The 13,963-nt window shown below is 45.4% G+C and overlaps 1 protein-coding gene across 7 annotated transcripts in view; it reads right to left on the bottom strand.

Moving 5' to 3' along the window:
* AFF1 (ALF transcription elongation factor 1) overlaps positions 1–13,963 on the bottom strand; it is a 197,990-nt gene that overhangs the window by 94,452 nt on the left and 89,575 nt on the right. For 3 of the 7 annotated variants that reach the window (XM_065914631.1, XM_065914635.1, XM_065914634.1), the window contains 2 exons: positions 4,964–5,084; positions 3,651–4,571 (listed from right to left, as the gene is read on the bottom strand). The exons of 1 other annotated variant lie outside the window; for it this stretch is intronic. In XM_065914631.1, coding sequence (XP_065770703.1) covers positions 3,651–4,571; positions 4,964–5,084 — 1,042 coding nt within the window. Of the gene's footprint in view, positions 1–3,650; positions 4,572–4,963; positions 5,088–13,963 lie in introns of all 7 variants that reach the window. 3 more of the 7 variants (XM_065914630.1, XM_065914632.1, XM_065914633.1) reach the window with 1 other exon arrangement.

Consider the following 13,963-nt stretch of genomic DNA (forward strand, 5'->3'; position numbering starts at 1 on the left):
TCCTCCAGCCCAAAGTCCACGCTTAGGAACATCACACAGAGATGCCTTGGTTTTGCTCTCACTCTCATTTGTTCCCTTCAGGTAGAAAAGCACTAGAAAGGAATCTCAGCCTTCCATCTGGGCAGCTCCATCTCTGATGTGGCAACTCTGCAGCTGGAAGGCATCCACAGGAGACGGCAGAGTTCTGGCTGTACCCTCAGATGGGTCATTTCAAGCCGCTATACATCTTCCAGTTGACACAGACTAAAATCAACATCGCAGAGAGAAACCCAGCACAGACTGTGTGCTCTGGCCTCTGTTCAGTCCGAATGCTGACCCGGTGGTAATTTTTTTCCCTGCAGGATTTTAGGAGAGACTGAGTTTTAACAGTGAGCATGACTCATCCCGGAAAGGGTACCATCCTCTAGGAGAACCGACTAAACTACACAAGCTCAGTGTCTCCCATGAATTGGGAGGACAGACATTAGTCAGGAACTCATACATATGCACGTGGTTTGACAATAAAGGACTCCAGGCAGGCGAGATGACTTTCCCATTTAGGCCCGTTTTTAACAACACGGTTTGATGGAAGCAGTAAGGAAGGGGGAACAAAGAAACAAACCGCAAAACCCTCACGCACAGAAAGCCAGGAAAGGAAACCTCCTCCAACCTGCCTTAGGACGAATTCAGCAAATAAAGGAAAACCACTTAGCCATGCCCATGTCCCTTCCCGTAGCTCTATCAACAGCCAACTTCCCCTTCCGCCCCTGGTATTCTCTGCGCTTCTGCACCACGGCCACAAACAGCCCAAGAGGTTGCTTATTTTCTTGTTCTACATTCAGAGTTTACCTGCTCTGGGGTTAGCTCCCTGCTTTTCTTTCCTGTCCCCCACCCTCTATGCTTTTCTTTGATTCACCAGAATACTAAAATTTGAGATTTTTAAATCCAATCTATATGTCTTAAAAACCATAAAGTATTGTCATCTTATTGGGTCTACGAACTGAAAAATAAATGGTAAGTCTGTGAAATGCAAGATCTTACTTAAAAGAGCTAAAAACAAATCTAAACTCTAGCCAGAGAGCACCAGTACTCCTGCTCCCCAGACTGACTCCCCTTCATTACAATTCTTTGCCCAGAGCCCTCCATCTGCCCGAGCCTCAGCCCCATCCACCTATGCCACCCACGCCGCCCAGGGACTCCAAGACAGTTGGCATCACAGCAGCCACTGACCTGACAGCCCTGCTCAGAGGCCGGACGGAGCTACCACGTTAAAATGAAGGCTGACTACAAACAGGCTGAAGACCAAATGTTTACCTCTACTCATTTGCTGATAGCAAATTAAAAAAAAAAAAAAGAAAGAAAATCCCATTCTCTTATCACCAAATCTATGGAGGATTTTGTTCAGTCCAAAAACATCCACTCAGAAAATATGCAAGATTATGTACACTTACGGCTGATTCGTGTTAAGGCAGAAACCAATACAACCCTGTGAAGCCATGACCCAATTAAAAACAAGTTAAAAAGAAAATATGCAAGGGCCACCTAATGCGATCCTATGTTTGAAATATGTATTAAGTCCATGGAGTTTTAAGACCCTGGAGACATCTCAACTGGCCTTATCTTTTTTTTTTTAAACCAATAAAGCAAAATGTTATCTGTCATTCTCTCACCTAAAAAATCTACAGGAAAACCTGTTGGCTGAATTTACGTGGGCTCACAATCTTAAGGCTGAAGTTTGAGACTTCCTCTATGCACCTAGTAGCAGACAGTTTTTGAACTGTTGTCATGTGTATAGGCCGACCTTCACACTAGCCTGCCTTCTCTCTGGGGCAGGGACCCATCCTGGGCTTACCCATATGATTGGGCATTTGGCAGACAATGCAAATATTTGGTAATTTGCCTTAAAATTATTTTAAAGCAAATTTAGTTGCTTAGTTTTCTTTTGGAAGGAAAAAAGTCAAACTGTCCCCTTACCTTTTTTAAAAAACTAGGAAATATAACAGACTTTATTTGATAAATAAAGCAAAGAAAATTCCAATACGTTCTTTCTGAATTATAAGGAGGGCTGACTGATCATAAGGGTTTCCCCAGTGGCCCAGTGGAGGAGATGGGCCTGCAATGGAGGAGATGCAGGAGACATGGGTTCAAACCCTGGATCGGGAAGATCCCCTAGAGGAGGAAATGGTAACTCACCCCAGTATTCTTGCCTAGATAATCCCATGGACAGAAGAGCTTGGTGGGCTACAGTCCATAGGATCACCATAAGTCAAACATGACTGACCACAGGAGGAAGGACCTCTATTCTTCTCCACCTTCATTCTCTGCCCTTCCCCACCACTCATCCCAGCACAAAATGTTCAATAAATGCCTCACAGCAGTGAATGTGTATAACTTACAGGGTTAAAGGGAAAGTTCTGCCATCTTGGTCATTTCTACCATCCTCTCTGACCACCCCCTCACCCCCAGCCATTTCTAACTTTTCTTCAGCCCGCAAACCAGTCACATTTTGAAGATATCCAGAGACACTCCAGCTCAAGAGTTAACTGTGGCCAGAACCCTAACCTCTCCTAAACTAAAAGCTGAAGTCCCAAAGAAACAGATTTTCCTCCTTCAAGATAAGGGTTATCTTTCCAGCTGAGGATCCTGGAGTCTTTTTTTTTTAAACCTTCCAACACTGGTATCTGGGTGCACACACAAGTCTTTGAGCAATAGGTTTGCAAATTAGAATGTCTATACATGCAATTGAACCACAGGCTTTACCTTAACAGATAAGTGCTAAAATAAATTCACTTCAAACATTTCACTTTGCACTACAAATGTGAACCTGAATAACTGCTGCTAATTTAGAACTGCAGTGCTAGGACGAGTGCTCTGATTCTCCTCATTCAAGCACCACACTGCCGTTTGTCAAAAGAGCAGAAAATGAATTTTTTCTTTGTTGAAAAAGATTGAGTGTTTTGGTTTCATCAAAAAGCCATCGTTGAATAACATTCTGTATTATATTTGTGACTCACTCTCAAATGAGATGTCACCACACCCCCACTCTTCTTTTGTAGGTGGTAAATAAAATAAAACAGAAATTTAGTTTCAAAGTTTCTTACAATTTACAGGGAACAAATCTTTAAAAATTAATACTTTGCCTTCAACATTTTGACCTCTTGTTTTTATGGTTTGGATCTGAGGAAGAACTAACTGGGGCAGAGCATGTATCAACCAAAACAATTGTTTTCTTTATATTTTCTTTAATGAAGTCAATGCCCCTGCCCCACAAAGTCAAAAATATCCAAGACAGCTCAAAACCTTTCTGGAACTTTCATGACAGAACTGTTCTTTGCCTTGACTGGGTTCCGGGCTGTACAGGTATATACATTGATCAGGTGTACACATTTTTCAAAACAGAGTAACTGTCCTCTAACCATCTCTAAATTTTACTGCATGTAAATCATGGCTCAATAAAAAGATTTTTCAAAACCTCCCACAAATCACATTTCAATATCTGTCATCAGTAATCCACCTCGGACCTGAGTTTCCTGTGTGCAACAAGATCCTAAAGCCAGGAAGGAATCTCCCTCCACAAAGGCCACAGACACCCCTGCCCCGAAACCTCCAGAACACCACCCCTCGGATCTTCCTTCCCGCAGGAATCGCCCCAGATATGAACTTCCACTCACCTCGACTGACTGAGAAGGCATTTTCAGCTTTGTGAGCTTGGCTTTGGCAGGCACTTTTAAGTCTGATTTCTCAAAGGTCTGCTGCCGGTACTCCTCCGGCAGAGGTTTCAGTTCAGGAGACTCGCTAGGAGCCTGGTCTTGACCGTCCATGGGCCGGACATAAGCCGTGGGCTTCTGCTGCATTGCAAGGCTTTTGGAGGGGAGGGAGGGCGGGGGGAAGGTCTGAGCAGGTGGCTGAGCAGGGGCCACCCCGAGGCTGGCCCCTGGCACTGTGCCGTCGTGAGGGGGCTCCTTATCATGCACCTTTACGGCTGGGCCCTTGGGAGACGTGGCCAGGCAGCAGCCTTTGCTGCGACCGCTGCCGCCGGGGACTTGGCCGCTTCCCTGCGTCCTGGGCGCAGGCTGCTGGCTGGAATGTACGGGCGACAAAGGGGGCACCGGGGAAGGCACAGAGAAGAGCGGCGACAGTCCCCTCTCCGGAGCGGAGTCTGTCGCCAGGGCACAGTGGTCTCCCTCAGCCCTGCGGTCACCCTTCTTGAGAAGACTAGAGCCGTACCCCTCCTGACCGAGGCGCTCTGGGGTCGGGTGCTGGCTGTCCAGTGGGCCGTAGCTTTTGACCTGGAGACTTGGCATTGGTTCCATTCTTGGCTGTGCCATCTTTGGGTGGTGGCCGACGTTACCAGCAGGAAGTGGTCCACAGGCGGGAGTGTTAACGGGCTGGTGGTGGACACTGGTGTGCAAGGAGTGGGGTGGAATGCTGCTCCCCTTCTCAGGAAATAAAGGGTATCTCGGCTTCCCCAGCCTATTTTCGGAAGCATCCAAGCGCTGGGGGTGGGACTTGCTACTGAGGAACTCCTTCATCTCTTCATAGTTTCCCAGCATGTTCTGTATCCGACTGGATAGCTCATCACCTTTCTCTGTCTGAAAAAAGAGAAGACAGCAGAGTTAGATACTAAGGGACAAAGCAAGAAGGGAAATCACCATTTAGTAACCACGTTACATAACGCCATTAGAAAAGAAACATCTCAATATAATGTGTAACACAGAATTTAACATGCAACTTCAACCCAATTCCCCTGTTGAGAAGCCTGCCATGGACAAATATTACTAAATACAGGACACGAACATTACAAAAGAAAACCACAAACTTTGAACATTTTGATTAATGAGGTTGAGAACTTTTATATTTTGTTTTCAAAAACAATCTCTAGGATAACTGTCTTATTTCCACAGTTACAACCCTTGTTCAGACTCACTTTCAACACAAAGTCAAGCATGCTGATAAATCGGACTTTCCCATATTCAAGAAATACCTTGTATGGCTCTCCAAAAAGGGGGATCTTTTCAGAAAATGCCTCTTTATCTTGGTGAGCTTCCTGGTTGCGTCTTTCCTTCTCTCTAATTCGAAGCAGGTTTCTGTCTTCATTGTATAAGCTGCTTCAGACGCCACAAAAGAACAGAAACAAAGTTTATCAGTATCCAAGCCTTGCTGCGTACGCACGTTTGTGAGGGAGGCAAGGACAGCTCAGAAAGCTGTGACAACAGAGAGATCATTTATAGAAAGCCCAAGGGACCTCCCTGGAGGTCCAGTACCTAAGACTCCAAGTTCCCAATGCAGGGGGCCTGGTTCGATTCCTGGTCAGGGAACCAGATCCCTCATGCCGAAACGAAGAGCCTGCATGCCAAATAAATAAATAAAAACAAATACTAAAAAAAGAAAGAAAGAAAGCCCAAGTGTCTCATCCTGCTCCTAAATTAAGGCCACAGTCAACTAACTGGCTGTGACCCTCCAGCTCCAGTCCTGGCTCTGGAAACCTAAGCATTCATTTTGCCCGCCTGCCTTTGTGGCTCAGGGCTGACTCCAAACGGAACAGTCTTTTATAGTCGGTGGGGGAACTGAGACAAGATTAATGATATTTTTGCTTTCAGTCTGCAAAATACCAGGTAGAGGTGGAAGCTTTTCATCTGAAGAAGTCAGCAGGATGTGAACTTTAAAAAGGCTGTTTTCCTGGATCAGTATTGTACATTTTGGAAGATTAAAATCAAAGGGCTTATTTCATAATTAAAAGATTACGAGGCACCCAAAACAGCATTTACTTTCTTTTCAGCCCACTCTCCTGGAAGTGTCTTAGCATGTAAACCTGAAAAGATAATTTTTATTTCTCATTTCAAGTGTCAAGGATGGGAAAATCCGATTTTAGATGTCAGCTCTACCACAGAGAAACCTATAATCTGATGGCCGAACTTAAACCACATAAAAATGTATCCTAAATCATCAGCCTTGGCACCGAAGGGGTTAAGATCTGTCAAATCACAAAAAATGGAAACCCACAAGAGTGCAGTTTCAGCGTATAAACCAGAAGTGGGCTTGCCTTAGGTCAGAACTGAGGCCAGGCCATCCCAACCCCACACGTGATATGGAAAAATAATGAAAATAAGAACTGTTAAGAAGGGGCTTTCCCTGGTGGCTCAGTGGCGAAGAATCCACCTGCCAGGTGCAAGTGACATGGGTTCGATCCCTGACCCGGGAAGATCCCACGTGCCTCACAGCAAGGAAGCCCATGGACCACAACTATTGAGCCTGTGCTCTAGGGCCCGAGAGCCACAACTCCTGGAGCCCAAATGCCCTAGAGCCCGTGCTCCACAGCAAGAGCAGCCACTGCAATGAGAAGCCCACGCATCACAGCTAGAGAAAAGACCACACAACGAGGAAGACCACACACAGCCAAAATTTTTTTTTAATTATTTGAAGGAAAAAAAAAAAAAGAAAAATCATTGGAAGACTTCTGTCCTCATAGACGTGCTTTAGCATATCTACTGAACCATTCCCCCAGTTTATTATCTGAATAAATCTAAAAATATTCAGCTGTCTCTCCAAGGCACTATGGGCCTTAAAATTCTAGCCTTACTGCTAGACACCCTCCCCTCCACCCCCTTTCTCGACCTCTCTCAGGACTTCTCTGATTTTCCTGACCTGAGCCTACTGATTGGTCTCCCTGCCTCCCCCATGTTGCATCCCTCTAATTTAGCCTTCTCTTGGAAAGAAATCTGACCTAAGGCTCTGGTTAAGTGTTCAACGGCTCTTTGCTGCTACATAATCAACTCTCAACCCTTGCTTTGGCATTAAAAATTCCCCCATGATCTAGATCGACCCCAAAAATGACCTCATTGCCTGCCAGCTGGCCCATCATGTGCATTCTACCTGACAGCCATGTCCATTTCTGAAACACATCTGGTCAAGGGCACCCTCCTGTTCTAATCCCCCCAACCCCAGAACCCCCTTTCACTGAAGGATAACCATTCTTCCAGGACCCGTGTACCCACAAAGTATGATTCTCCTGCAAATCACCTCTATATTCCAAGGCACACCAGCCTACTCCCTGCTTCCCAGTGACATTGCAGACTTTGATGCTTTCATTTTCATGATATGAATTTCTTCTGCTTCTCTCTCAACCACATACACTAGCCCCGATTTCCAACTACCAGTAACTATCTGGAGTGACTCCAATTTCACCCACACTCAAGGCTTCCTCCAATCCACCTAACGATATATCATGTGGTTCTCCCTCTCTTTTCCCCTTTCCCCGTGAAAAGAGGAAGACCCATCATAACAGAACCTCTCATATTTTTCTGTCTCCTGGTGCTAATGCAGAGCACTCTGCATAAAAGCTAAACACTCAATGTTTTTTAATTTAAAAGGAGTCGCTAGGCTTAACAGTGTATTACTTGTAATTTTTAAAATATAACTCTGAAAGACGTGTAAGAACAGTGTTTAAAAAATTATAATCACTAAAAAATGACTCTGCTATTTCTATAGACTTTCAGTCTATAGGTTGGGGGAGGGGAATGGCATGGTAGAGGCTAACCCACCCAGTTGAATTCACTGGGATGCAGTAAAGAATTACCTGCTTGGACCACGACAGCACAAACTTTTCCTCGATGATGGGGCATTTTGATAACAGATTTTAAGAGGACAACAATGTTGACCATTTATGTGAGTCAATGTACTGAAAATGCTGAGGGAAAACTAAACCAAAAACTGACTTATGGAGTCTTCTTTAATGAGAATCTGAAACTCACACACTTGAGACAGACTTATTTCTGGGTGACAGCAGTGCAATGGACCCGTTGACCACTCCAGAATTCCTGCAATGGTTTTATGATTTTGGTGATCCTTGTTGGCTGAAAAACAAGGAAAAGAACCACGTAGCATTAACATCCAACTGTGAGAGCCAAGTTTAAGAGGGTTGAAGAGAAAGCAGCTTTTCCTTCAAACTTGTTTCACGGCCACTTTGTTTTTGCAGGGAGGGGTGGGGCATATCACAAGTCCTCAACGCAACTGGAACTCCCAAGCTTCTCTTCTGCAAAGCTACCTGGTACAGACACCCCACACAGGCGCACGTAAAAGGGGACGCAGCTCTGCAAGGGTGTCTGCAAGGTTCTCCCTTGCCCGATTCTGCTGGTTACATCAGTGGAGTTTCTAGAGCCTGATTCGCTTATGAGTGTTCACATCCCGTGGCTCTGTTAAAAGAGCTCTGCCCACTTCTGAGTAACTCCTACCTTTCTTAAAAAAGGGAACCCTAAATGACAAAATTCTCAGTCCTGGATTAAACACTGAGCATGTGTAATTCCAGTGCCTTAACTAGTAGGCTGCTCAGGGTCCTTGCTTAAGTTTCCTGTCAATTGCATGCACGTGAAGACAAGCTACACTGGTTTACAGTTACGAAAGTATTTTAAATTGATCATTAGGGGTTTTACCACGCTTCTAGATTTTTATTCCAAAATAATACAAGCTGCTACATAAATAATGAGAAGAACCCAACTTTACAAAATTTCAAACACTGGCTCGTGACTCAAAAACTGAGGCGCATATCTCCTACCAGGAAGAAATTCTACTAAAGATTCTGCTTAGTTAAAGGTTTTACTTCATTAACTAAAAAAAAAAAAAAAAAAAAAAAAGTTCAAAAGCCACACCCAGATTTCACTGGCAGACATATGTAATATTAGAGCAATTTTTTTTTTTCCTTTAGGCTCTTAAAAGACTTTATTGGGCGCTTTTTTCCCCCTATGTCAGTTTTGAGATGAACTTTGAGTATTTTTTTTCCTTATTCACCATTACCTTTCAACTAAGAAACCCAAAATAGTGAAGTGGGGAAAAGCCATCCCAGGTGTCACCGGTAGGATGAGTTTTATGAGGTCTAAACTTGGTGAGAGAAAACTCACTCTCACCCACACTGTCTGCTGGGCAACTCCCTCTTGGGTCTTGCTCACCAAGGCCCCTGGCAGGGCAGAGGAAGGCAGAAGAGACAGGAAGTGACCAATCCAAGCCCCAGGACAACACAGGGTAAACTGTGAGCCCTCATTTTCTCTAGAATGTCTACTTTCTTGTAATTAACAGGATTTTGCCAGTCATACCGGTGGCTTTCTGGTTTACTTGGCTTTTACTTATTAAGTTTGCAGCTGGAAAAGACACTGATGCTGGGAAAGATTGAAGGCAAAAGGAGAGGGGGCAGCAGCAGATGAGATGGTTGGACGGCATCAATGAGTCAATGGATGTGAACTTGAGCCAACTCCAGGAGATAGTGGAGGACAGAGGAGGCTGGAACGCTGCAGTCCATGGAGGCACAGAGAGTCAGACAAGACTTAGTGACTAAACAACAACCAAGTTTCCAGTGGCTTAAGGAATGATTTGTTAAAGTCATCGTGCACATTTTCTCATGAGTATCTTCTTTTTCTTGGTTTCCTGTTGAAAATGGGGGAAGTTTACATTTTAAAAACATTAACTCAGTGAGTAGCATGAGTAAACCATTGTTCAGCATCTTACACATCACTGGTTTTAAACCAAGGTGCAGCAAGGAGGGGGTGGATGGAAGAATTTTAAATGAGGGGATTTTAGGAAGCAGTAAATGCCCTATGTGATTCATAAACTCTGTAATTACCTTTGAATAATTACAAGTTGACTACCATTTCTCTTAATTAAAGGTGGCAGTTTTTCCTCTGGCATGAAGAGGGGGAGGGGGCAGGGGATGCATTCTTGATCTCACAGCATCACTTTATCCCTACATCAGTCTTGTCAGACTTGATCACTGTTCACATCCAGTGCCTTACAGCTGGTCTTTCGTGTCTGGAGATGAGGAACTCTCAGTCTTAGAGGGACCGTAGGAGGTCATTTCCTATGAGGGACGTGAGCACCCGGGGATTTTGATGTCAAAGGAGGTCCCGGCACCGCGCCCAGCAGACACCAAGGGACGAGTTCCCCTTCACTGATTTCTTCACAGCTCTCTGCATTGGACAAGAGGTACTCAAACTTCAGTGAGCCTCAGAAGCACCAGGAGAACTTGTTCAAACCCAGACCTCAGAGACCTGCCCCCAGAGTTTCTGACTGAGTCAATCTGGTGTGGCACCTGAAGTCTGCATGTTGAACAAGTTTCTACGTGGCTCTGGAGAGCATGAGAGAGCACAGTCTTCGGGGGTTCTATAACTGCTTCAGGCTCACCCAGAAAAATAACAGTGAGGCTGAGAAGGGCAGAGCCAAGGACAGCCCTCACTTAGCACAGGCCAATCAGCGTGCACTGCTTTAGGGACATCGCATGAGTCTATACAATATTCACAACTGCTCTGTGAGAAGGAGACATTAACTCTGTTCCCCAGGTGGGAAAAAAAAAGGTTCAGAGATGATCTTGCTATTATTATTATTAAATTATTTATAAAAATTAAATATTTAATATAAATATTAAATTGTACTGGAAATTAAAGTACAGGTCACCTGACACCAAAGCCTGTGCTCTGAACAACTGTTTGGCTGCACAGAACCAGAAGGCACGCTCAAGTGTGCTAATTTACAATCAGTCATCATTTCTTACCGGGCTTCCCAGGTGGCTCACTGGTAAAGAATCCGCCTGCCAATGCAGGAGACACAGGTTCGATTTCTAGGCTGGGAAGACCCCCTGGAGAAGGAAATGACTACGCACCTTCAGGATTCTTGCCTGGGAAATCCCATGGACAGAGGAGCCTGGTGGACCACAAAGAGTTGGACATGACTGAGCACCCTTGAGCACGACTCGTTGGAAGAGACCCTGACGCTGGGGAAGAGTGAGGGCAGGGGAGACGGGGATGACAGAGGACGAGATGGCTGGATGGCATCACCGACTTGATGGACATGAGTTTGAGCAAACTCTGGGAGTTGGTGATGGACAGGGAAGCCTGGCGTGCTGTAGTCCATGGGGTCACAGAGAGTCAGACACGACTGAGTGACTGAACTGAATTTAGCATGCATGCATCACGCATAATTCCTTATAATCCCTTATCTCAGAGAGGTACATATCAACAATTCGGGTATTATGCCTGTCGGGGGAGCCTCTTGGAGCCATAAAACACATGTTCAGTTAAACGTATTCACACAGGTCTGTCCCTGCCTAAGGACTCAACAGTGGGCCCTGGGAATGGGAGGAAGGGAGGAGGGAGGGAAAGGGAAAAAAAGAGACGGTGGAGGTGGGTAATGACAGCATGAAGTTGCTCTTCAAATTATAAAAACTGTGCTACAATGCTTATGTTAGAACCTTTTTTAATTTACAGATTTAAGGTCACTGACCCCATAATAACCTCTGGATTCACAAGTCATCTCTAATGTGTTCAGGGGCTGTTCACATTAATTTCTTTTAAGAACAGGCTGTAAATAAACTTGCACTAAAGTAGCCATTATATGCCCGATCCTGGGCTCCGCTCCCATTAACTTCTGGTCGGCTGACCTAGGCCATATTCTTAGGCCCTCGGTGCCAGCTTTCTGGTCAGCCCAGGAGTCCCCACCTGGGGGGGAGAGAAACAAGTCACATGGTGATTAGAAGCGGTTGACTGCATTCGAAAACAAGCCCACGTGCTGAAGTGCTCCGGGCGGGGCGGGGTGCAAAGTCTGACCACCCAGCAGATATTCATGAGTTTCACCAAGAGTGTGCAAAACCATTCCTAGATAGGGAATTACTTAGCAGTAGCCAAGTTCTTAGGGCTTCCCTGATGGCTCCAGCTGCCTGCCAATGTAGCAGCCGCCGGTTCGATTCATGGGTCGGGAAGATCCCCTAGGGAGGGAAATGGCAACCCACTCCAGGATTCTTGCCTGAGAAATCCCACGGACAGAGGAGCCTGGCAGGCTACAGTCCATGGGGTTGCGAAGAGCTGGACACGACTGAGTGACTGAGCGACAACAAGCAGCCAGGTTCTTGGATTACGCACTATTGTCCACTGTCTGAAAGGTTCGATGCGGATGTCTCAGAAAGATTTCTGCAAAATGCATTAAACCACCTCCTCGACCACATTTTTTTTTTTTAATTAAATGAACTAGAAAGACCAATGGAGGAAGAAACCACAGGCTTCAATTTCCAGTACCTGGCAAGAAAGCAGTGACATATGAGATCCATGAGCCATTACTAAGGTGGGCTGCATCCTAGATGCTCTCACGGACAGAATTCCAGCCCTCTCCATCAGGAAGGAGCCTGGGAACCTGAAGGAAGCTGGGACAGCCAAAAGCTGCCAGGGGGCGCTCACTTCCAAAGAGGTCGGGGAGACCTCTGAGGAGGTCAAAGCTGCCCAGTCAGCGCCCGAAAGCAGTCACTGGGTCAACCCCACGCTGAGGCCTGTCATGCCCATTGACTCCCACCTTTCAAACGCTTCTCCTTGGGGGTCTGGGCCCATGTGCTAGAACACCAAGATAAAAAGAAGAAACCACAGCTCTGGAAGGACTGGTGAGAAGTGAGCCCCCTCTTTCTCGCTCCCGTGCACTAAAAGAAGAAAAGAGCCTGCCTATATGGAAGAAGGGGATGGAAGACCTGGGATGGGGCTGGGATGCTGGGCGCGCTGCCGTCGTCTGGCTGGAAGCACCTTCCCCGGGCTGAGCCCACGGGCCCTGCTGCTAATCTAGGTTAGGCACGCAGGGGGCCAAATGCCACCGGGCGCTGCCATGGCAACTGGGCCCGTGGGGCAGGCCATGCACAGCTGACTACCCGTTTATCACCCTTGACTGGTCACTTCGCACAGACCTCCCTGTGATGGATGTGACCAACTCACGCTGAAAGGTTTAATTCTCCCTCGGAGGCCAGAGTGCCATTTCTCCTGTGTTTTTATCTTCCTGGGTGTTGAAGAGGGAAATCTGGAAATCGACGGGGCGCGTTCATTCTCGAAAGGAACAAGCCTTCTTGCTGTTTTTGAAGCTCTATGCCATTCTGATTCGAACATACACAGGACAGAGCAAAATGCACAAAGACAGGCGATTCTGGCTTAGACAGTGGAGACCTCTGTCACAGATGATGGGCAAAAAAGACAGCAGGCGTGGGTGCTTCCTCGTTGTGCGAGTGACTTTTGGGGGTTGCCCAAAAAGTTTGTTTTGATTTTTCTCTAAAATCTTACACAAACACCCAAAATTTTTGGCCAATCCCACTGTTTGAAAGTCACCCCTATTGACTTTTCAAGTCCATCTTCTGGCCCTCTTGTTTCCATGTGTTCTACTCCTACAATCTGGGGATCAGAGAACAGTTTGCACATCTCGCTTCACAAACCAAATGTCCAGCCTTTCTCTTGTCCTTACCATAAAAACCCCCCCCCCCACATAAAGACATTTTAAAGTGAGAAATCAAAGTGGCTCCATGTATTAAGGTAGAAGAAGTTTTGCCTCAAAGAAAAAAGCATGTTTTCATCTCCCTCTCTGTGCACGTGGAAGAATTCACAACAGGTTTTCTCATAATAAAAATTACTCAGCTAAACTTTGCAAGGATTTCACCTTCATTACCTCCCCTACCACTTAACACACACAATAAATATAAAGAAAAAAACAAACAAACAAACCCCAAAAAACCAGTGACTTAATCCTAAAAGAAAATCTGGTTTTATATTTTAAAAACTCAGCATCAGCCAAAATGAAATGACAAAATAGCACTATGTGACAGTTGTTTTCCTGGAAAAGCTCCCAGGGGATCATCTCAAACTAACTGCTTGCCACAAAACACTCAGCCTCATTAAAATACTGAAAGAGCTGCATGTGTTTCCATTTTGCAAAATTCAATCAACCTTTAAGATACTTTATATACCTTAAAGGCACACTCTTTGAGTTTTAGATTGAGACAGCCCCGGATGGGCAAACTTAGAGGGAAAAAAATGACTCACTCCACTTCTCTGATGAGAGACATGCTAATTTACTTTTCAAAATGAATCTGCCCAAAAAAAAAAAAAAGAATCTGCCAGGTGATTCTGCAGGCATATTAATGTGGAGCAAAGGTCTGAAAAGATACACTTTACAAAATTCTATCCAGAAGGAACACCAGATCAGG

The sequence above is a fragment of the Muntiacus reevesi genome, chromosome 22 (genome assembly GCF_963930625.1).
Source record: "Muntiacus reevesi chromosome 22, mMunRee1.1, whole genome shotgun sequence".
In the NCBI taxonomy this organism is placed as follows: domain Eukaryota; kingdom Metazoa; phylum Chordata; class Mammalia; order Artiodactyla; family Cervidae; genus Muntiacus; species Muntiacus reevesi.